Here is a 24,247-nt window from a genome sequence, read left to right as displayed (position 1 = left end):
GCCATCATGACTAGTTACCTGTAATAGAGCTGTCCAGTCTCTTTAAAGCCATTCAGATCAGTGGCCACCACCATATTTTGTGGAAGTCATTTGCCTAAGCACATAATCTGTAGAATATCTTTCCATGGTCTAAATCTGCTGCCCATAAGTGTTCTTTCAATGAAACTGGTTCTAATGTTTGTTGAAGGAGAATCTTAACTCAATTTCATTCATAATGTTACAAGAGTGAATTGTGTTGTCCCTTCTGTTCCCAGCTCAAGACCCAAACACTGGCATTAACATCACTGTCTTGCATAATTTAGCTGTTTCACATGTGCTGTTCTAAAAACTAGGATTTCTGATTGGCTACGTGAGTTTCCGTGGACGGATGCAGGCAGCATCACAGTCTGAAAGTGGCGCTGAACCATCAGTGTCAAGAATCACAAGTCCAGATGCCTTGTGTCGGAAGCCTTTGGATGACCTTTCTGAGGAACCAGCACCAGAACCTGTGCTGTATTGGGCTGACCTAAAAAAGAAACTGTCAGAAAAGCTGAGCACTGCAGACTTCCTAATTAACATCAGGTAACATTCTCCAAAAAGCCCTTTGAAGCACTTGCATTAAAGCATCTCTGCATGACTCGATATATTAGCAGCTTGAGTAGATTTGAAAAGTATTTCTTGATTAAAATGAATTTATTTCTTTTCAGAACTGTCTCTGAAACAGCACATGAAGCTGGCAGTGCTGGAGATGCAGATCTCGCTCATAAGCTTTATGAGCAATTTAATGCCTTCAAATTGGACAAAGTCTGGAATGATGAGCATTATGTTAGGTTGCAGGACCCAGGAAGGTATGTGGCTCTTCAAGGACTTGAGGTAGAGCTTTGCCCTCTGGCCAGACTTGGAACAAAGACCTGGCCTCTCATGACTGTTTCAGAGTACTTGAGGCTGCCATGTGCTGATGTTGGACAAAGTTGTGAGAAGGGTCTTGTGTGGAAAAACAAGCTTGGAAAGGGAGAAGGTGATGTCTAAGAAAAACATGAAACAACGTGTGATTGTGTCTTGTGCTGTTCAGGTCTATGCACTAACAAGAAGGCTAGGCTTAGCAATAAGGGCATCTTGCCCTGGTGGTGGTGGTTGGGTAACAGGATTGGCATGCCTACTAAAAATAGTGTTGCTTAGAGCTTCAACAGCCAATAACTGGATGTCGTCGTCTACAAAGGACTGTTGTCTACAAAGGACTGTCACAAAGGACAGGAGCCGAGGGGCATCCGGTTCGGGACTCCTTATCCCTATGGGATGAGGATGGGGAGGTTAGAGAACAACAAGACAAAGGCAGGGTAGGAGAAGAAATTGGGAAAGGTAGGGTGATGGGATGTGATAGACGGTTTGGCACAATGAGAGGATGCGGGGACAAAGGAGCAAATAAGCAGCCCATCCTGGGGCATTCCGTGTATAAATGCTTTTATGCGAATGCTCGAAGTCTACGAGCAAAGGTGGGAGAACTGGAATGTCTGGTGACAAGGGAAAATATTGACATAGTGGGCATAACGGAAACCTGGTGGAATGCGGAGAATCGGTGGGATACCGCAATCCCGGGCTATAAACTCTACAGGAGGGACAGGCAGGGGCGTGTTGGAGGTGGGGTGGCAGTTTATGTTAAGGAAGGGATAGAATCCAGCAAAGTAGAGATTGAAGGTGGGTCCGACTCCACCGTAGAATCTCTGTGGGTTAAATTACCAGGCTTGTGCAGCGATGTAATACTGGGGGCGTGCTATCGTCCTCCAGACCAGAAATCGGATGGGGACCTTGAAATGAGGAAACAGATCAGGGAGGTGACAAGGAGGGACAGGGTTGTAATCATGGGGGACTTCAATTATCCTCATATTGACTGGGTCAATTTGTGTTCTGGTCACAATAAGGAAAGCGGATTTCTTGACGTGCTAAATGACTGTGGCTTAGAGCAGCTAGTCACGGAGCCCACCACAGGACAGGTGACTCTGGATTTAATATTGTGCGGTACGCAGGACCTGGTTAGAGATGTAAACGTTACTGAGCCATTGGGGAACAGTGATCATGCTGCGATCCATTTTGACGTGCACGTTGGGGGAAGAATACCAGGCAAATCTCTAACAAAAACCCTTGACTTCCGACGGGCGTACTTCCATCAAATGAGGAGGCTGGTTAGAAGGAGGTTGAAAGGGAGGTTATAAAGAGTCCAATCTCTCCAGAGTGCATGGAGGCTGCTTAAAACAACAGTAATAGAGGCCCAGCAGAGGTGTATACCGCAAAGAAAGAAGGGTTCCACTAAATCCAGGAGAGTGCCCGCATGGCTAACCAGCCAAGTTAGAGAGGCTGTGAAGGGCAAGGAAGCTTCTTTCCGTAAATGGAAGTCTTGCCCTAATGAGGAGAATAAAAAGGAACATAAACTGTGGCAAAAGAAATGTAAGAAGGTGATAGGGGAGGCCAAGAGAGACTATGAGGAACGCATGGCCAGCAACATTAAGGGGAATAATAAAAGCTTCTTCAAATATGTTAGAAGCAGGAAACCCGCCAGAGAAGCAGTTGGCCCTCTGGATGGTGAGGGAGGGGAAGGGGAGATAAAAGGAGACTTAGAGATGGCAGAGAAATTAAATGAGTTCTTTGCATCTGTCTTCACGGCAGAAGACCTCGGGCAGATACCGCTGCCCGAACGGCCCCTCCTGACCGAGGAGTTAAGTCAGATAGAGGTTAAAAGAGAAGATGTTTCAGACTTCATTGATAAATTAAAGATCAATAAGTCACTGGGCCCTGATGGCATCCACCCAAGGGTTATTAAGGAATTGAAGAATGAAGTTGCAGATCTCTTGACTAAGGTATGCAACTTGTCCCTCAAAACGGCCACGGTGCCAGAAGATTGGAGGATAGCAAATGTCACGCCTATTTTTAAAAAGGGAAAGAGGGGGGACCCGGGAAACTATAGGCCGGTCAGCCTAACATCCATACCGGGTAAGATGGTGGAATGCCTCATCAAAGATAGGATCTCAAAACACATAGACGAACAGGCCTTGCTGAGGGAGAGTCAGCATGGCTTCTGTAAGGGTAAGTCTTGCCTCACGAACCTTTTAGAATTCTTTGAAAAGGTCAACAGGCATGTGGATGTGGGAGAACCCGTGGACATTATATGTCTGGACTTTCAGAAGGCGTTTGACACGGTCCCTCACCAAAAGCTACTGAAAAAACTCCACAGTCAGGGAATTAGAGGACAGGTCCTCTCCTGGATTGAGAACTGGTTGGAGGCCAGGAAGCAGAGAGTGGGTGTCAATGGGCAATTTTCACAATGGAGAGAGGTGAAAAGTGGTGTGCCCCAAGGATCTGTCCTGGGACCGGTGCTTTTCAACCTCTTCATAAATGACCTGGAGACAGGGTTGAGCAGTGAAGTGGCTAAGTTTGCAGATGACACCAAACTTTTCCGAGTGGTAAAGACCAGAAGTGATTGTGAGGAGCTCCAGAAGGATCTCTCCAGACTGGCAGAATGGGCAGCAAAATGGCAGATGCGCTTCAGTGTCAGTAAGTGTAAAGTCATGCACATTGGGGCAAAAAATCAAAACTTTAGATATAGGCTGATGGGTTCTGAGCTGTCTGTGACAGATCAGGAGAGAGATCTTGGGGTGGTGGTGGACAGCTCGATGAAAGTGTTGACCCAATGTGTGGCGGCAGTGAAGAAGGCCAATTCTATGCTTGGGATCATTAGGAAGGGTATTGAGAACAAAATGGCTAATATTATAATGCCGTTGTACAAATCGATGGTAAGGCCACACCTGGAGTATTGTGTCCAGTTCTGGTCGCCGCATCTCAAAAAAGACATAGTGGAAATGGAAAAGGTGCAAAAGAGAGCGACTAAGATGATTACGGGGCTGGGGCACCTTCCTTATGAGGAAAGGCTACGGCATTTGGGCCTCTTCAGCCTAGAAAAGAGACGCTTGAGGGGGGACATGATTGAGACATACAAAATTATGCAGGGAATGGACAGAGTGGATAGGGAGATGCTCTTTACACTCACATAATACCAGAACCAGGGGACATCCACTAAAATTGAGTGTTGGGCAGGTTAGGACAGACAAAAGAAAATATTTCTTTACTCAGCGTGTGGTCGGTCTGTGGAACTCCTTGCCACAGGATGTGGTGCTGGTGTCTAGCCTAGACGCCTTTAAAAGGGGATTGGACAAGTTTCTGGAGGAAAAATCCGTTATGGGGTACAAGCCATGATGTGTATGCGCAACCTCCTGATTTTAGAAATGGATTAAGTCAGAATGCCAGATGTAGGGGAGGGCACCAGGATGAGGTCTCTTGTTACCTGGTGTGCTCCCTGGGGCATTTGGTGGGCCGCTGTGAGATACAGGAAGCTGGACTAGATGGGCCTATGGCCTGATCCAGTGGGGCTGTTCTTATGTTCTTATCTGTGAAACTGGTCTAAACACAGAGCTATTGAGAGATGCATGACTGTTATCTTTCTCCTTAGCCCTTCAAATGAGGTTTCCATTGAAAGTTCATCTGGAAATGAAGCCTTGGAGAAGCCAAATGCTTATGTAGCATACAGTGGACGTAAAACAGTTTCTGTAAGTTGACCTGGTGCTTAAAACAAGATATTGAAGACTGCTGTATAGGGACTTGAACTTGTTTGGCTAGCATGACTTGTGGTGACAGATTAGGCAGAGCTCTTCATTATACATCTGGCATGTACTGTCGACTTGTTACTTCAAGCCTTTAGGTAGCATCCCCACTACAGAGTTGCCTGTCATTCCCATCTCAGCTACCTCCCCTTGCATGCTCTTGCTCCCTGATTACTCATAGTGGAGGAAGTTCTGTTGGAGTACTGTCCTTTAGCATCAGCTGTGATGCCATCTACAGACACCACAAGGGAGAATAACTGTAGTATGGTGGTCCTTGTGTAGTTTTGAAATCTGAGTACTGTCTATGCTTTAGCAGAGGAGGGGGGGTATTCACATCTGAAGCAGAGTCTTACTGACCCAGTAACCTTTTCCAAATGGCGGTTGGTCTCCAGAAACCCATATAAAACTTCTCTCTCACATTCACTGCAGTTATCAACAGTTAGGTGTATTCCAAGTCTGATTGATTCACCTGTTCTTTCTTCCAGGGCAAACCAATTTATGCTAATTATGGCAGTGATAAAGATTTCAGTTATCTCACAAACCAAACTATTGACTCCGTTGAGTCGGTGATTTTGGTCAGAGCTGGAAAAATAAGTTTTGCTGAGAAGGTAAAATTTCTTTGCTTCTCTTTAGTAATGTTGCTAACTGGCTGTAGGCTTATAATGCTGCAAGATAAGGAACTTCAAGAGAATATGCCCATGACCACTGAGGGAAAACCAGAGTATGTCTGATGTTTGTGCATTATGGTGAAGTGTTCAGAGCATTCTATGAAGGTTTTGTATGTTGAGTGCCCAGAGGGCTTCTGGTGGCAAAACCATGACAAGTTCAGCCTTCTGCCTAAATTGGGAGAATTGTCACTGCAGTTGCCCTGCCCATCAGCTACAAGGTTTGGAAGAAGCCTGGAGTTTGGGCACTGCAGTTCTGAGGCAGTCACAGTGCCCAGGTACTAGGGTACCAAAATGACAAGGTCTCCTTCTCCCCAGCAAGGGGTGGGACAGAAGTTTGGCTCCAAGATGGAGGGACAATAGGCTGTGCTGAACTTTAGTGTAGTAGGGTTGCCACGTTTCTCTTCCAGCTGCAATTTAGAGCTGGGTAAGATAGGTAGCAGGAAATGTAAGTTTGCCCCAGTTCAGGAACAAACTTCTGTTTGGCCATCAGTGTGTGATAAAACATGTAGACTTTCTGCATTCAGAAAAGAGATGATTCTGGAGAGGATGGAAATCCACTTTACCAGCCATGGATTGTTACCTACCACATGATTGTCAATGCCCTGTTCTGTAGATCAAGACTGGTCAGAAATGGCAATGGGTAGTCTGTATGCCATTTAGGGTTAAAGGTAGATGGAGGAGGGCATAGCTGTATGGCAGGCAATTCTATTCTAGAGGGGTTTCCCATCCAGTAGTCAATCTCAAGGGGCACTGGACAGTGGGAAATCAACCTGATATTTAACTACAGCTTGCTTTGTTGCAGACTTGCCGCTCTTCTGATGAAGGCTCTGTTTGTTCTAGGTGGCAAATGCCCAGAAGTGGGGTGCTACAGGAGTCATGATATACCCTGATCCTTCTGATTACAATGGTCTTGGAGACAGTATTGCCTTATTTGGACATGTGAGTATCTGGACTTCCCTGGATGGAAGTAGGTGCCTCTTCTTGGGAAGATGAGTTCTCAGGCATAGCAAATAAGTTTGGCCCTTAAGTCTCAGGTACTTGCACTAAATTTATCATGGCCTCCATGCTTTCTTCCTTCTGAATGCCTTGAGAACTCCAGCAGCTCCAAATTGCTCGGTTGGGGCCTCAGTCTTCATTCTTCATGAGAAAATTCCTGAATCTTGTTTTGACAGGCTCATCTTGGAACTGGTGACCCTTTTACCCCTGGCTTTCCATCTTTCAACCATACTCAGTTTCCCCCTGTTGAATCTTCAGGACTCCCATTCATTCCTGTGCAAACCATCTCAAGCTCTGCTGCTAGAAGGATATTTAGGCAAGTTGTCCTTCACTATTACTCTGAAATGTCTAGATGGGCGTCTCTGTTGCCATAAATGTCAGTTCTCCAAGTCTTGAAATTTAACTCTCAAATGAGCAGCTGCTGCACATCATGTTGAGATGTTGCCTTTCTTCAAGTAGGTGGTGCCTACTTAAACGTTGCCATTATTGTTTGCATATTTGGGACATCATCTCATACAAGTATGAGAACCAGTTGAAAAACTTTTTTTCCTCACCTGTACTTTTCCAGGCTGTGGGTTATATGCTTGGATTTTTTTCTAACAGGAAAAATTTTTTGTAACCAAAGTAGTATGTTGGGAGAGGGGCTGAAAGGTGATCACCGAACATCAGATTGTAAATGTTGCTGATTGCTGCATTCAACCTAGATGTCATTATTCATGGAGATCTTGTAGTTCAGCAATGAGATGGGTCTTCAGCTAAATTTCTTGTGCCTGGCTCCCTCAGTTTTACTGATTCAACATGGACCTCTGAGGGCATGTTCTGAACTTTTTTGCCCCGGGAAGTAGCAGAAGTTGCACTTGGAAGCAATGACTGAAACTTCAACCGGAACTTAACTGGAGGGTTTGTAACTCATAATGATGAGATTGGACTCTATTTTCAGCCTTATGGATGGGAAAGACTGTCCAACACCATGGAAAGGAACCTTCCTTCATTACAAGTTGACATCAACCTCCAGTGGAATCCGTGTGAAGCTCCAAGTCAACAATGCACTTGTGGAGAGGAAGCTTCTTAATGTTTTTGGTGTAATCAAAGGTTTTGAAGAAGCAGGTAAAGACCTCACAACTTGAGCCCCTTCTCAGCTGTATGGCTCAGACATTGGGAAGATTGCCAGCAGTGCTATTTGTCCATGAGCAAGACCTGTGATTCGTTAATTGCGGACTGACAAGTCATCTGTATTCATATGGTGGCTTTGCAATGCAAGTCTCATGTGCTCCGGGAAACTGGCAGAGGACACTTGCATAATAAACACTGTGGCAAATTCTATATTGAAATGCTTCCTCTGCTTCAGCTGTACTGTATCCAAGTGGAGCCTCTTTATCCATGGGTTTCCATTCCCAGACTCTCCTATGGATACGAAAAACCTCAGATAATGAAATGGTTTTCTGAGCCCTCCTTTGCTCCTTTTGTAACTGGAGCCATTAGCCTCAGAGGCTGTACACCATCTCATGCTGCCAATCCAAGGCTGAGAATTGCCCTGGAGTTGTTTGAGGACGTCTTCTGGTAAAACTGGAAGCTGACTGAAAACCACTGAGCGCCATTCTAAGCCTTGGAGGGGCTGCTCATGGTGGTTTGTGGCTTCTCCAAGGCTTCAAAAACCTCCCAGATGCAACTGGAACAATGTTCTGGTCATATGTGGGAGATCTGAAGGGGGGGAGTCCATAGGTTTGGTATGCATGATGGGGCAAATCCACAAATAGAGGCTCCACCTGGATATGCAGGCACACACTGGAATAGGTGGGAGGGTGTAGTAGGTGTTGCTAGGGTCATGGACATGCCTGGTAACAAGGCCTTCCTTGATGCTGTTGGGGATCACTTTCAGAATATGTAGGGGGCTGCATGCCAAGCAGAGTGCAAATCTTTGGATGAGATTTTTCTTAAAGCTCAAGGAGAAAAGTAAACTAATGGTGTTGGTTTAAATCAGATTTTTCTAAATTACCTAATTATCAAAGCTATTAAAATACTAGTTTGTGGCTTGATCCTGACATCCAGACTGTGCATCTCATTGTTTTGCACTGTTTGCCACACTTGTGTTATGCCAGAGAAGTGGTGTTCAAAATATTCCCAAATGAGTGCCTTAAATCCTGAAGCATAACTGGTGCTGGTTAGATTGTGAAGGTTTTGTGGCTTTCCAGGGCTCCATTCTGTGTTAGGACCAAGCAAAACTAAGTGCCCTGGCCTCCCCACTCTCCTGCCAGCACTCTCCTAGAAAGGAACTGGGGGGAAATTGGTTTTCCATGAGATGGAAAGTAAACCCATGTTCTCTAGTAGGTGCTGTAACTGTAGACATGACTCTAACCAGTTGCAGATGTAGGGAGGTTGCAGGGTGTAATGCAGGAGGCAGATACCACCAGGGTAGATCAGCAGATGAGAACTGTGCTGACTTGGGGCTCCCTGGCTGCCTAGTACTAAATCAGAATAGAAATCCAAGAACTGCTGTGTTTGTCCAACTGCTTCCTTTGCAAGGGAAAACAGCCTTAAAGAATTGCAGGCTTAGTCCAGTTGTTGGGTATTAAGACACCTAACCAGTGCATCATTCATTTTATTTGAAATGGTTTTAAAAACTTATAACTGAAACACACAGTATACCATAACTTCTAAAAATCCATTTAACACAGATATCCACCTCTTGTAACAGGTAACCAAAGCAGGCTATAAGAATTGAAACAAAGAATACAGCAGACACAACACAAAATGCACAATATCAGGAATCCTTAAGCAGAATAAAACAAACCTCTTCCCCATCACAACCACCACCAAAAGTTTCAGATGCTGCCAGAAAAGGGGGCAGAGGAGCCAGCCTGACTTCAGCTGGTAGGAAGTTCACACTTCAACTGCAGAGTGCAACCACAGAGAAGACCTTCTACAGGGTCACACCTATCAGGCCTCCATCCATAGTGGAACCTGAAGAAGGACTCTTGGCCAACTTCAGGGGGTGGGCCATTTCCCAAGGGAGAGGAGAAGTAAGCCTTGGAACCTTGGTTGAAGCCATTTCAGGCCTAAGCAACTGGCAATCCTTATAGCTGATGAAAACAGAGCAACCTGGTCAAACTGCCTGGCACTGTTCAAAAGTCATGCAGCTATGTACTGACTAAAATGTCTTGATATGCTAATTCATCGGGTTTAGTAATCCAGTTTCAGTGGAACTAGCGTACAGTAAGCATAGCCAGATCTAGTGATGCAAGAAAAGCACATTGGCCACAGCCACTACTTGGGCACCCAGGAGCAAAGCTTGAGTACCCTCAGAGTGCAGGTCTGATCCTCCATGGAGTGATGATCGCATCATGTCATCTGTGGGCTAGATGCAGGCAGACTTGCAAAGTGGCTCAAGATTTCCACATGAGTGCCACAGAATGACTGGTTAGGCAGTAGCAATGACATGGATGCATGCATAACTGATACAATCTCAGAGTTCTGAAGTAATTGTTAAAAATATACCAGGTTTTGGCTAAATTGTGAACTGACTTCCATCTCTTGGAGTTTAGTGTGCAGCATTAGTCGAGGCTCTGCTTGTCCAGTTATTGGATAGTTCAAGGTTGAGACTAGCCTGTCTGTTGCAGATCGGTATATTGTGATTGGAGCCCAGCGTGACTCCTGGGGAGCTGGAACAGTGAAGTCAGGAGTAGGAACCGCCCTGTTGTTGGAGCTTGCCCAAACACTTTCTGCTATGGTGAAAACTGGTAAGGATCTTTTTGTTGAGCTTCTATAAGAGACGTTAGTTCATGTAGAGCTAGTTCACGTAGAGCAGGATGTAAGGCACATTGTCTTTAATATTTGCAGGTGGCTATAAGCCCCGAAGAAGCATTGTTTTTGCCAGTTGGAGTGCTGGAGAGTTTGGAGCTGTTGGGGCCACAGAATGGCTGGAGGTATGTGTGACTAAGGCTTGGAAGATTGAGTTGAGAGCTGAGCCATGCAGACAATTAACTGCCCCTGTTCCTTCTCTCATTTCAGGGTTATGCTTCCTCATTGCACTTGAAAGCTTTTGCTTATATCAACTTGGATGCGGCAGTTGCAGGTAAGGTGAGAGCCTGATGTTTGGAGGAAAGCCTCCTAAATTTCCAATTATAAACCCAGTTTGGCAAGCTGAAGTTCAGTATTGGGGTGGGTTAAGTGCAAAAGATCCCTGTTGCCATCTTGCAGCAAATATACCTTTCTGAAAGTTCCACCACCAGCCCTTTTCTACTTGACAGATGTCTTGTCAAAGCTGCATGTAACGTGTGAACATAAATGCCAGCAGCCTGTGTTGCACAGTAGCTTGCCAGGTGCCTCTGCAGAGCCCACAGTCTCTCCCTACTGCCTCCCTGCAGCTGGTGTTCAGAGGCATGTGGCTGCTGAACCTGGCTGTGACACATAGCCATAACGCATGGTAACTGTTGGTTCATCTGTCCAGTTGCCTCTAAGCCAGCGTTTCTCAACATTTGTCCCCACTGTACTACTTTGGATAGTTTACCTATTGGAAGTAGCACCAGAAATAACTGGTGATGTCATCACCAGTTCCCAATTGGGACGACAGGCACAACATGACAAACACCGGTAAGGGGTCAGGGCAGATGGGAGGGGTTTTTTCAAGCTCGCTAAAAGCACATGCTAGAGATCTATCTGCTGAGCCTCCTACCACTGCTTGTCACATTACGTTGCTGGTCTTGCAGCCATGCAGCAGAGGTCCCACACCCACCAGTGGATGTCACCTCTAGTACCACTAGCGGTACAAGTACCACTGGTTGAAAAACACTACTCTAAACCATCCATACTAGTGGCTATTGCCGCATTGCATGGCAACGTATTTATCATATGGCATATTCACACCACATTTCAATAAAAACAAATAGAGTAAAATACAAAATGTAAAAGGTAAAACTGAAAATCTTACAAACTTATAACTAAATTACAAATATCATTTTTAACTTCATTTGTCACAGCCAGAAAATTGGCAAACTCTTTATTTTAAGCTCTATTTTGGCACTCTGTCACTAGGTTGGATAGTTTTTTTAACCCCACAGTCACAATTTGGAGAAGATATTGTACCCCATTTATAGAGGGCATTTGCATATCTGCCATATCCAGTGCAAATTTGATTTAATGTTATTCCATACCGCATGAGGCTGGCCAAATACAGGTGGTTTTTTTGAAAATACAGGGCAGACTTAGACTTTGTGGGGGACAGTTCTCTAACCAATGTTTCCATATCTTGTGAATATTAAAATCCTCCTCTACAAGTTCTTTGGCAGGATGTCTAGGTCTAGATGCCTAGATCTATTTTGCTCCAGGCAAAATCTTTCAATATTGGCAACTGGGAATTATCCAAATATTCTTGTAGGAGGGCATTTTTTCATCTTGCTTCTAAAGGTGATATATGGTTCATAATGGGCAGCTGGTATGTAGGAGTAGATCAAATCATCCAGCTAATAGTACACATTATCTCATGCAATTGTGCATCTGTCCTGCTTGTGTGTGGGCTGTTACACCATACTGGAGCATGGTACTCTGCTGCTGATTAAACAAGGCTTAATGCAGATACTTGCAGCATGTCTGTTGCACCCCAGCTAGCTGCACAACTTACAATAGTACCTCATGGCAACAAATTCCACAGGCCTTCACATGGTGCATAATTTTTGTCTGTCCTAAATCCCACCAATCAGTTTCAATGACCCTTGCATCTAATGGCATGAGAGGGAGAAAAGCATCACTACTTATTGGGGCATAATGTTATCAGTTGTGGTTTCTTTCCTGGTCCTTTGTAAACTAAAATTCAAGGGAATTCCTAAGGGAAGTGTCCCAGCCTAGGCAACCCTATTGTGTGCCTTTTCAGCTCTCCTTGAGGTGTGGTGAGCTGAACTGCAGTTTGCATACCAGATGTGCCCCTGTACAAGTTTAGGGTTTGGACATTATATTAGCAGTCGTATTTTGTCTATAGAATTTGCTGCTTTCGCTGCTACATCACACTGGGTTAATGGTCTCATTGAGCTATCAACCATGACCCAGGATCTCTCCTGTTCTCGCCAACAACTCTGACCACATCGGTGTACATGTAAAGATGGGATTTTATGCATCACTTTACACTGAACAACATTTACCCTTTAGTTTCTATTAACTGTTTGCAGTCCTTTCGCAGTGCTTCAGTCTGCTTTGATTTTACTACCCAAATAGCTTGTCATCTGCAGCCTTGATCACCTCACTACCCACTCTAGAGAACTGCAGTTGTGAGACTTGCTTCCCTTGCAAGAGGGTTGCTGGGCCATTAACCCTTCCCATGATATTTTTCAGATGCAGGGCATTTTATCGGCCAGTGCATTTCTCTGCTTGGGGGTGGCAGCAGAGGGCAGGGAGAAGAGTACATCCTCAAGCAGGATATAGTAAATGCTACCCTAGAGGGTAACTAATGCTTGCAGTTCAATGCCCTTCCCTTGCCCCCATCAAATCAGTGCTAGCTCTAGGCTGCTGGAGGGACAACACTACCAACTGATACCAGTATTTTAGAGAGGAAGCAAAATATGACAACCTTTTCTAGTTTTGTAAATGGTTTCATTTCAAACATGTGAACTGTGGGTGATATTAACAGTATTTATATACTGCTTTTCAACAAAAGTTCAGTTGCAAAGTTGCATGTTCTTGAAGTTGCATTGTTCCCAAACTCTGAAGGACAGTACATGGATTACATTAGTCTTCCAGTGCTTCACGTACACCATTTGGGTCACTTCAGGGGAAAAGGCAGGAGAAATATATAAATATACTGACATTTCTAAACCATCCCTACAGGTTCTGGTGAATTCAGGTTCTCTTCTAGCCCCCTGTTGAAAAGGCTGCTGGAAGAATCAGTCAATGAAGTGAGTAATAGTGAGGTTTGTGGGGCGGACAGAAGGGGAAAGACAAACCTTAAAAGGCATCAGGCACTGGTCCCCCTCCGCTAAGTGCACATCCTTTCCCTTTGGTTTCTTTCCCTTGGGCGGTGCTGTTCTTGGGGCCATCCTTACTGGCCTGTACACATGACTGGAAGAGTTCACTGCTGCCATGTGTGGATTTCTACTCTCAGCGGAATCTCCAAATGGCTCTTGGACTTCAACAACTCAGTTCAATGGGTTAATTGTAGACACTGTCCTGTACTGGTCCTGGTACAGAGTGGGAGGACTGAAGATCTTCACAATGCAACCTTTTATGCCAAAGCTATGTCTTCAGCATGATGCCCTGTGATAGTACAGGACCCCTATAATAGGCAGGACATGGAAAGAGGCAACCGGGGCCCAGTGACGGGGAGGCCCTTAGGCAGGATGTGGTATATTGACATCCTAGGGATGCCACAACACCTCTCAAAGCAGGGGTTACTGTGGCACATGCAGCAGAGGGCCAGCAGTGGATCATCCAAATAGCCCAGCACCTGGTGTCAGCATACTGCCAATTATGACTTAAATGCATCAGACAGAGGGAAGGTGAATAGACAGCAGATACGTAGGACAAACCTTACCAGAACAAGGGTTCAGAGTTCGGGGGGGGGTCTATTTGCTGGGGGGGAAAACCTTTATTGAGTGAGGACTGAGACAAGCCATAAGGGGAGCTACTGTTACACTCAAGGAGAGTGGAATGCTGGTAGCTCCCTACATAGACCTGGGCAGAAATAGCCAAGGCAGAGCAGGTAGATCTCAGACTCATACTGGCTAGTCTACAGAGCAGCTGTCAGTACAGTACAAGCCCAGGCAATAGAAGGCACAGGCTCAGACCTGATGTGTGAAAGCTCAGCAGAACCACAAACAATCACACGTGTGAACCAGTCTGAGTAAGCACTGCATAATGGTTGCTTGTGGCATCAGGCGCCTGTCCTGCAGACTACTTTTTTTAAGTACTAGATCGTGCTCTAAGCCCTTGTCCTGGCTGGAACCTTCTGGACTACTAAGACTCATCTTTTGCTTCTGTTCCTGGACTAGCACAGCTGAGTCAGAATAAACCCTGGGGAAAATTTATCACCCAGACCAAAAGTGGATAGGTGGCATAGTGTGGCCAAATAAGATACAGGTCGTTGAGTTTGACTTGAAAGGGGAGCTCTGGTACTGCCTCCAAAAGGCACTAGGAGTATTTTTGAAAGACTGTTCTCTGGATGTGACCAGGAAAGGGCAGGAAAATCCTTAATTTGCATTTTACCAAAATTGTTCCTAAACTTTTTGTCTTGCAGGTGAGCATGTCCTCAGGACTAGGCACCTTGACAAAAAAGGAGTAAGTATCTCTGCTTCTCTCTTCAGTGGCTCAGCAAGGATTGGAGTGACAACCTGTTTGTTGCCTAGAAAGGTGTTTATTCTGTGAATTGCACCACTCCCTTACCTCAAAACCAACTTTAGATACTCTCCAGAAGAAGCTGCTTTACTTAATCTGTATAGCTTGGCAAACTTCAGAATAGTGTGCCCTGCAGTAATCCTATGATACAGTTGTGATGGTGATGTGAACCAGATGTGATGGTTCATCTGGCAGTGCCCTCTTCCTATCACCATGGCTTGAGGCAAACTAGCTTTTCCTGCATTCTAAGATCTCTTCATCTGGGAATTCTGGGGATTGAACCTAGGATCCTCGGCATATAAAACAAGCTTATTCCTTGAGCCCCCTCCCTTGACCTTTAAAGTAATGCATAGTTTGCAGCAAGTATCCATTCTGTACAATATTGTATATTTGTACTCTGTGCCATTCTTGACACAGAACCCATGTCCTCTCTGTTGGAAATGGTTATCACACAGTAATGCTGACTGCTAAGATGGTCCAAGCATAGTTGCCGTATGTTCAGTTCTAACTGTAAGAGCAAGAGTTGTGCTCTCCTTGATTGGAGAGCCAAAATTAGCATCCTGTGGAATTGTAGCATGCATCAAGCCTTGACCATGTGGTTGCAAACTTGGGACCATCTTTGAGCACTTGTTGAACATCAGACTCTTTGAAGTGTGATAGCCAGTCGCTGAAACCTGCTTCTCTTGCAGAATCTCTTTTCGCCTGGATGATGCAGCCTTTCCCTTCCTAGCATATTCAGGAATTCCTGCAGTCTCATTTGGTTTCAGAACTGTAAGTTCTTTACTACTGTTTTGATTCTCTGCTCTGAGAGGACAGTGCTGGTAGAAGCCTAGCTTGGTATGCCTTCCAAAGGGACAGCCATGTTTATTTGTTGCAGCAAGAACAGGAAAGTGTCTTGTGGCTGGATACAGCCTGCAGATGGATTGTGGCTTCAATACTTCTGGCCCACAGTCCACTTTACCAGGGGCATGAGGTGTATCCAAAACAGGTTTAGATAAATGGGTACGGAGCTATGGGAACAAGTGCCCATGAAATGCCAATAGTATGGCCTGACAGCCCAATGTAGTAATAAAATGCATATAAGTGCAGCATGTTGACTCGTAGCAAGATGCTTTGATAATGTCCTGCCATGCCAGAAGTTTTTGATACAATAAACCTTAGTCTAGTTTAAGCTATTTCTGCCCAACATTGCATATACACAACAGGGACAAAATGTATACATCTGTTGGCTGGGCAAAAATGGATTAAGCATCACAGAACTCTGTTGCATGTACATCCCCACTTCTTACAAATTGCTGTAAATTGCTCATGTGGGTGACAAGCTTGCTAAGACTTAAGTGACTGCTCCTCTTCTGGTTTCATGAGGAGCTGTCTGCATAGCAATAAATGTGTGTATGGGAACATGTTGATGGGTTTGCTTCTTTAACCTTGTAGGAGGGCAAAGAATATCCCTACCTTGGCACAACTGAGGACAATCTGGACAACCTGGTCAAGGTCTTGGGCTCCACTGGTCGACTAAACAAAGTGATGCGTGCTGCTGCTGAAATAGCTGGTCGGCTGGCTCTGCGAATGACTCATGACCATGAACTGTACCTGGACTACAAGAGCTATGACACCAAACTGCATGAATTGGGAACAAAACTGATGCCACACTTTAGAAGCTTGAAGGTAATAACACAAGATTATGGGGAGGAGGGAGATGGAAGGCTGCATGTGCAGGGCTTCCTCTGGAATTGGGGTTGTGCTAGAGTTGCTAGTCTTTCAGTAGCTCTGGCCAATTCATGATTAAAGAGTTAAACCTCTCAAGCAAACTAATGTGATAGGAGGGATTTGTGAACTGTTGTAGTGTTCTGGAGAAAAAGGTGTCCTTCTGCCCCCTGCCTGTATCTAGTCCAAGAGTATGTTTCAAGCTTTGCCCCCTTTGAAGCATGCTTGGGTAGAGTCCTTTTAATGTGTATTGCTGCTGTTGGCATAGGTTTGGCAGCAAGTTGGCATATGTTCAGACTCCACTCTGTCTCAACACTTAATTTTAGTGGATGTCCCCTAGTTCTTCTGTCGTTGGGGGGGAGGGGAGAAAATCCCTTTGTCCATCTTCTGCATAATTTTATGTCTCAGTCACGTCCCCTCCTCAGGCACTTTTCTAGACTGAAGAGCCCCAAATGCTGTAAGCTGTTCTTCATAAAGGAGGGGCCCCGGCCCAGTAACTTTGGTTGCTCTTCTGTACCTTTTTCCATGATACAGTAGTGCCTCACATAACGAAATTAATCCGTTCTGCGAGTCCTTTCGTTATGTGAGTTTTTCGTTTTGCGAAGCACGTTTTCCCATAGGAATGCATTGAAATTTAATTAATGCGTTCCTATGGGCAAGAAAAGTCAGAACAAAGTCAAATTTGGTTTACAAAGTGTTTATTAAGTGCTCTTTAAAGGCATACATACTGTACAGAGGATTTCAAAAACGGGGGGATGCTGAGTGGGGAGCTTGAAGGCTGTAATCCTGTGCACACTTTCCTGGGAGTAAGCACAATGGGACTTCTGAGGAGACACGCACAGGATTGTGCTCTAAGCTGGGAGGACAGAGCAGCTGCACTCAATTGCTTGCTTTTGCTGTGATCATGGGGGGAAATGTGAAGGAAATGGGGCAGTGAGAGGGTGAATGAGCGATGGGGGGATGCTGAATGGGGAGTTTGAAGGCTGTAATCCTGTGCAAACTTTCCTGGGAGCAAGCACAATGGGACTTACTTACATAAAGATCCTCCCCTTACTAGGGTGAAAGGGATCATAAACTGACATGAAGATCTGCCCCTTACTAGGGTGAAAGGGATCATAAACTGACAGGAAGATCCGCCCCTTAAGACAGACCAAAGCAAAACAAAAAAAAATTCGTTTTGCGAAGCATAGGTCATAAAAACTTGTTGTGCGAGTTACCAAACTTCGCAAAACGCTTTCGTTCTGCGAGTTTTTTGCTGCGCGGGGCATTTGTTATGCGAGGTACCACTGTATTCTTTTTGAGATGTGTGACCAGAATACTCCAGGTGTGAACTTACAATGGTATTATAATAGCTGTTTTATTCTCAATCTCTGTCAGACTATGTCTGACAACCAAGCAAAAACCCACCCCTGAAATACAGTAATTCTGGTTAGACTGATAACCTGTAACCCTTCTAGTCCCTGCTAGGCTAAAGGCACTTCTGCTGCTGCCTCTAGTAGTGGTTGCAGTTTGTCAGGGCTGCTTGACATGACACTAGGCTGCACAGGCAGGAAAAATGGGTGGTGGTGAAATGGTCTGTTGGACACGAATGTTGTTGGCAACCTTCAGTCTCGAAAGACTCTGGTATTGTGTTCTGAATGATGGTTTTGGAACAGCGTCTAGTGTGGCTGAAAAGGCCGATTCGGGAGTGACAATCCCTTCCGCACTGGGAGCAAGTGCAGTCTGTCCCTGGTCTGTCTCCCTGGCTATGGGCCTTCCTTCTTTGCCTCTTAGCCTCAGACTGTTGGCCAAGTGTCTCTTCAAACTGGGAAAGGCCATGTTGCACAGCCTGCCTCCAAGCGGGCTGCTCAGAGGCCAGGGTTTCCCACCTGTTGAGGTCCACTCCTAAGGCCTTCAGATCCCTCTTGCAGATGTCCTTACAGACAGATTAATACACGAATGTATTTATAAGTCAATTCTAGAGTTAAGTCCTGCTGAAAGCCTGAGTTGCTAGGCTTTGGTTAACTGCATTCTCTGAAGTTGGTGAATGATGAGCTGAAGGGTATCTGAAGAGGGAGTGAATATTGCTGGTTCTTTGGAATATAGCATTTCCTGCTGCTTGAGAAAATAAACCCTGTGCAATTAGCAGTCATGCTACTTACTGCTAATGTTAAGTCTCTCTCTCTCCCCCCTCCCGCCCTCCTCCTGCAGAGCATTGGCTTGGGCCTACAGTGGCTGTTCTCGGCTCGTGGAGACTTCACTCGAGCAACAAGTGCCCTGGCCTACGATATCAGAAATACTGACCTCACCAATCAGGTTGCTTGCCGTGCTTTGAATGACCGGATTATGAAAGTGAGTGTTGCTCTCCTGTCTTGCTCCCCAAAAGAGGCAAAACTCAAAGGAGTGTTTCCAGAGTTGTAGAAACCTATTGAAATGAAGGTGGCCCCTAGTGGAACTTCACTAATCCCTCCCGGAGAGTGCATCAGCGAGGTTAAGAACTAAAACCTAAATACTGCAGACTTGGTGCATGCTAGTTTTGAACCAATTACTGTATTCTTATGGCAGCCCCTAGTCTTGGCATTGCCACACAGACTTGGCCCTTGACAGCTAGCAGAAGATGCTTCCAGTGATGAGCCCACATGCAGTCAGGGAATCCTTCCTCTTCAACTTTTTCCTCAGAGTGAAACTGGCAACTACTTTCTTTTTGCAGCTTCTTTATGTCATTGTTGCTGGGTAGATTTGAGATGTTTGCAAACTGGAAGCCTACAAGCTAAGTGTGCTTGCTTTTTGCCCTACTCTTATCTCCAAAGGGCACTCAAGGCAGCTCACAACCAGGGTGGCACTGCTTTCTTGGTGCTAGAAGGCTTCCAGTTTCTAAGGATTGGCATGGAATTGTATGCTTGGCTGCTCACACACCCAGGGCAGAAACCTTGAGGGCAGTGTTGTCTGTCTAGGAGGCCAACTGAAACCGCAGGCTGGTGAGAGGCATCCATCTGACTGCCTACTTGCCTCCACTGTTCCTGCCCTCTCCTTCCATTGCCTGGATTGGAAAAGGAAGAGAGGGACAGAGGAAGAAATGTGGAGAGGAGTACTGAGGTAGTACTTCAGAGTGCAAGGAGCAGAGGCTGTCATGTCCCTTCGGGCATTGGGTCTTGGGCAGGCCCTGATCGAAGGTTCACTTTTGTTGCACATAATCAGGGGAATGAGTTGACAGCCACACAGAAGAAGAAGCAGGAGCAGAATGCTCATGAGGGAGTGTCTGGCACACTCGTACTAGATACCACAGAACTCAAAAGGCTTTCTGTGGACCAAAGCCTTTGAGAAGCAAATAAAGCAAGTCTGGACCTTGAGGAAAAGTCCAAACCAGGGGTGCCCAAACCCCGGCCCTGGGGCCACATGCGGCCCTTGAGGCCTCTCAATACAGCCCTCAGGGAGCCCCCAGTCTCCAGTGAGCCTCTGGCCCTCCGGAGATTTGTTGGAGCCTGCACTGGCCTGATGCAGCTGCTCTAAGGGTGACTGTTTGACCTCTTGTGTGAGCTGTGGGATGAGGGCTTCCCCCACTGCTTGCTGTTTCATGTCTGTGATGCAGTAGCAGTAGCAAAGGAAAGGCCAGGCTTGCTTTGTGCAAAGCCTTTTATAGGGCTTGAGTTATTGCAAGACCTTCATGTATTCATGTAAGTTCATTTTTAATATATTTATTTATGTAAACTTATGTAAATTTAAATTTTAAATGTAAATTCTTTTTTCTCCCGGCCCCCGACACAGTGTCAGAGGTGATGTGGCCCTCCTGCCAAAAACTTTGGACACCCCTGGTCCAGGCAAAGAGTCCACCACCTTTTGCAATAACGCCTTGTGTAGCCTCTAGCAATCTTGGCCTGTGGCTGGAATGGTGTCTAATGCTGTATTAGGTCTTCTGGTTGCTGTCTTTAATGTTGGTTTTTGTGTGCTGCTGTAACCTGCTTTGCCAGTTAAATCAAAATTATTCTCCAAGATACTGACCTTTACTGAATAGCCCACAGTACCTCTTAAGCTTTACCTTCTGTCCTGTGGATCCTTGACATGCTCTTGCCTCCTTAAACCAGTCTGCATTTCCCCCTCTATGGTTGTCAAATCTCAGGTGCCTTTGTGAACACTGCCTCTGCTCTACAGGTGGAATACCACTTCCTCTCGCCATATGTCTCTCCGAAGGACACTCCTCTTCGGCACATCTTCTTTGGCTCCGGCTCTCACACTCTTCAAGCACTGCTGGACCATCTGAGCCTCTTGAAGACCAACAAGACTGCATTTAACGAGGTCCTGTTCAAGAACCAGCTTGCTCTGGCGACTTGGACTATCCAGAGTGCTGCTAATGCCCTGACTGGTGACATCTGGGACATAAACAATGAGTTCTGAGAAGGCTGAGTACTTAATTCTGAAATACAGCAACAGGAAGCCCCTTCCTCCCCCACAACTTGTAGCACGAATAATGCCCCTGCTTAACTCTTCAGAGGCTTTTCAGAAGCCCAGACTAAATGATTGGAGCAACTTAAAGAAGTTGTACTTTCGTGCAAGGAACTTGGGTGAAGGTAGATTCCCTTTTAAATGTGCTCTCTGAATCCAGATTTCAGTGTTGCTGTTCTAAATCATTGTCCCCTTCAAATGGAAGGAAAACTTCCTCAGCCAACCAAAAAATGTGTTTAAGATTTGGTATCAAATGCTCATATTTAAAAGTAAAGCCTCCTTACAGAGGCAGTGACTTGTGAAGGCCGAAGACGAGCTTGAGTCTGATCTTACTGGTATACAGAAGTTTTAATGTCCCAGAGCCCATGGGGTGCAAGCAATACATCTTGAGCTCAACCTTGTACCAAGAACAAAATGTTTTGCCTTCCCAAGACAAAGGGGGTGGGGAGGAGTTATGGGCAGAACTATCCCCTAATGTTTTTTGTGGCTATTGGAGGTCAAGCCAAAGAACTGACAGCAGCATCTTCAGTGGTCCTGTTGTAGCAATTAAAGCTATAATGAGGAAACCCTCCTTCATCCTCTTGCTCTGAGGCCTTTCAGGAAACCTGGAGTCTCTTGGTTAGCCTGACTTGGTCTGAGATGACTCTGTTCAGACTTGGTACTGAGGTATTTATTTATTTATTTATCAGTGACAGTGTTCACTATAAATGGTATTTTTTTCTACAGAATATAATTATCGGAAGCAGTGACTTCCATAATTATGACAGTTATACTGTCGTTTTGAAAAAGCAGCATCTGCTAGCACAATCCAGCCATGGTACTGGAACTTTTTGCCATTGGGCCCACCATGGCAGCCATTTAGGGATTGGGAAAGATCTCTGTTCATAGTCCAAACAGGTGAAAGGAGACAAGGAAATTGTTAGCCTGCATCTCACTTCTGGCAAAGGTTGGGAGATCTCTTCCTGCTATGTTGGCTCTGTCATCCAGATTATGTGATGCAAGAATATTTGACATTGGTCAACCCATTTCATGTCAGTTTGGTTGCCTTCAGGCTGATGATAACCAGGCCTCTAATTTAGGTGGCAGCTTCTGCACAAAACTTCCAGTACCATGACTTGTGTGAACTTAGATCACATTATCGGAGGCAGTGTCTTCCATAATGTTAAAGAACAAGGTAGTTTTTGCCTACCACAGTGTTATATCGGAGGCAGTGACCTCCATATGTTGCACTAAGGGCATCTTAATTATCGGGGACAGTGTTTCCCATAATTTTCCTTAAATGCTCAGCATGCAATGACATCCGCAGAGCATGATTGTTAGTATCTAACCTGTATATTTGAATTTCTGCAATTGTGTTTTGTCTGGCTTTGTTTCATGCTGGCTGCAGTTACTTGTTGAGTGACTTGTCGCACTATGACCTACTTTGTGGTGTGGTGTGGTGTGCATCAAGTGGCCTCAGAAGAGCAGTGGACTTCTGTTGACGCTTTGCACATCTGTTGTCCTCCCTCTGTTAAATCTACTTCTCATGGCTTCAGGAAATGGCTGGGTGAATGTATGTATATAAGACTTGTTTGTAAGCTCACAACTTGAAATGAGAACTTAAATCAGTTACCTTTATTAAATGATCTCCTGAACGTGACCTGGTGTGTGTGTGTGGTTCAGATGAGTTCAGGAATACCACTGTTAAAGGGGAGCCTTTAATGAATCATTGGCTCTCCAAAGATGCTTTCTAAGGCAGGTAATGATACTTCCACACTAGTTGCAAAGAAATTCAGAAGTACTGATCCTGAACACTCTCCTGAAACTGCTTAAGGAGGAGCTTTCAGACTTGGGTGTCTTAATTTGTTCTGGGGGAATCTGAGCCAAATGGGCATAATTCAGTTTAGAGGAAGCCCCTATACATTTCAAACTGTGTGAGAGAAAATCTAACTTGATAACCTTTCTGCTTGCTTTTCCTTGTTCATGAGGCAAATGCTATATCTTCAAGTGTTTGTGAGTTGATGGGTAATAAAAGGTAGATGTAATTCCTATATTGTAAGAACTAAATCAATTTTACAAGTACCATGTGACTGTTCATATGTATATGTTGGAACTTGGAAGCGTTGAAACATGCAATCTGTATGCAACATGCAATCCAAGTTGGAAGGGTTGTGTGCAATCCAACATGCAATGAAAAAGTTGGAAGGGTTGAAACATGCAATCTGTAATGACTGATTGGAGAAAATTACAAGACTTGGCTGTCCCTGATCAATAAAAATTAAAGACTTGAGTTACTTCTAAAGTGTGGCTTATTAAACACTGATATACAGATTTCTAAGCAGCTCCTGCTACTCGCTGTTCAAGGGCTTTGCGGGGGTGGGGGGGGAGAAGCTGGCTGTCCAGGGAGGCCTGTAACTGGGCAACACAGGTAAAGCTCAAGCCAGGGTATAAGCCTTTTAAGTTCACAATATACAGTTCATAGGGCAAATTTCAGAACTGTAGTGTTTGGTTAACTCCAAGACCATGTGATAACACACACTGCAGACTTCATTCAGCTTCTCTGTGATAACACCCATAGCACATGCCTGTGTCTCAATGAGCCACTCAAATGTCTGAGGAATTGAGTCAGAAGAAGCAACAAGGAGTGAGGTTCTAAAGTCGAGTCAAATGTAACGCCTGCTGGCCACATTTAACCCCTGGAAGCTATTTATCCTGCCCCATCATGAGTGGCAATCCCTGATTGCTGGCTAAGCTGCTGCCTGCTGGTGCTGGGTTGCTTTGCCCCCTGGCCTGCAGTAGCAACCTACTGCATGCCCACAGTGCTAATACCAGGGCAGCCTCTGCCTTGCTCACTGTGTGCACATGTAGTCCTTGGTGGTTGCTGGCAGCTTCCCCTCCAGTCTGGGTCTCCCCACTAATAACAACTAATGGGAAGCGACAGGCTTCAGCTCTGCTGTTGCATGGGCCAGGCAAACCCCCCCACACACACACACAGCAAAATGTTGGGGTTTTGTTGCTGCACCTGCAGCCAGAGGTGTGCAAATGAGGAAGTGGGGAGTTGTGGGCAATCCTTAGATGAACCAGAGACAGTTGGTTTGTGTGCCTGGCCTAGCAAAAGGAACATTTGTTTTCACTTCACTGAATATCCTGGAATTTGACAAACCAGTCCGTTAAGACATTTCAGATCTGCAGTTATTGGGCTCACAGGCCTTTTGTCTCTTGCTGCTCTCCCCACCCCCCCCCCCTATTCCACCATTGTTTTTTGTGGGTACTCAGGCCAGTGCAGGGGGCTTCAGCAGTTGCACTTATGGAACTGTACAGTTAGAAGGGAATTACAAGGTCATCTAGCCCAACCTGCTGCCTGCAGGAAATCATCCTAGTACATCTTCAGCAGGTGCCTATAGAGCCCCTGCCTGGAAACCACCATCTGCCTCAGCAATTTGTTCCAGTGCCAAATTGCCCTGACCATCAAGAGTTTCTTCCTGTTGTCTAGTCAGAATCTCTTCTCTTGCAGTTTGTACCTCTTGGAAGGAA

General features: G+C 45.4%; 1 protein-coding gene across 2 annotated transcripts in view; it reads left to right on the top strand.

Moving 5' to 3' along the window:
* TFRC (transferrin receptor) overlaps positions 1-23,007 on the top strand; it is a 31,514-nt gene extending 8,507 nt beyond the window's left edge. For both annotated transcript variants that reach the window (XM_066622515.1, XM_066622514.1), the window contains exons 4-19: positions 333-561; positions 687-827; positions 4,478-4,574; positions 5,114-5,236; positions 6,137-6,235; positions 6,469-6,608; positions 7,233-7,399; positions 9,910-10,029; positions 10,130-10,215; positions 10,301-10,364; positions 13,106-13,173; positions 14,511-14,551; positions 15,298-15,379; positions 16,043-16,276; positions 18,506-18,646; positions 20,444-23,007. In XM_066622515.1, coding sequence (XP_066478612.1) covers positions 333-561; positions 687-827; positions 4,478-4,574; positions 5,114-5,236; positions 6,137-6,235; positions 6,469-6,608; positions 7,233-7,399; positions 9,910-10,029; positions 10,130-10,215; positions 10,301-10,364; positions 13,106-13,173; positions 14,511-14,551; positions 15,298-15,379; positions 16,043-16,276; positions 18,506-18,646; positions 20,444-20,686 — 2,075 coding nt within the window. In that variant the 3' untranslated portion in view covers positions 20,687-23,007. The remainder of the gene's footprint in view (positions 1-332; positions 562-686; positions 828-4,477; positions 4,575-5,113; positions 5,237-6,136; positions 6,236-6,468; positions 6,609-7,232; positions 7,400-9,909; positions 10,030-10,129; positions 10,216-10,300; positions 10,365-13,105; positions 13,174-14,510; positions 14,552-15,297; positions 15,380-16,042; positions 16,277-18,505; positions 18,647-20,443) is intronic.
* Positions 23,008-24,247: the final 1,240 nt, after the last annotated feature.

The sequence above is a fragment of the Tiliqua scincoides genome, chromosome 3 (genome assembly GCF_035046505.1).
Source record: "Tiliqua scincoides isolate rTilSci1 chromosome 3, rTilSci1.hap2, whole genome shotgun sequence".
NCBI classification, from domain to species: Eukaryota; Metazoa; Chordata; class Lepidosauria; order Squamata; family Scincidae; genus Tiliqua; species Tiliqua scincoides.
The sequence above is the reverse complement of the archived record's forward strand: the minus strand, read 5'-3'. Positions and strand labels throughout refer to the sequence as shown.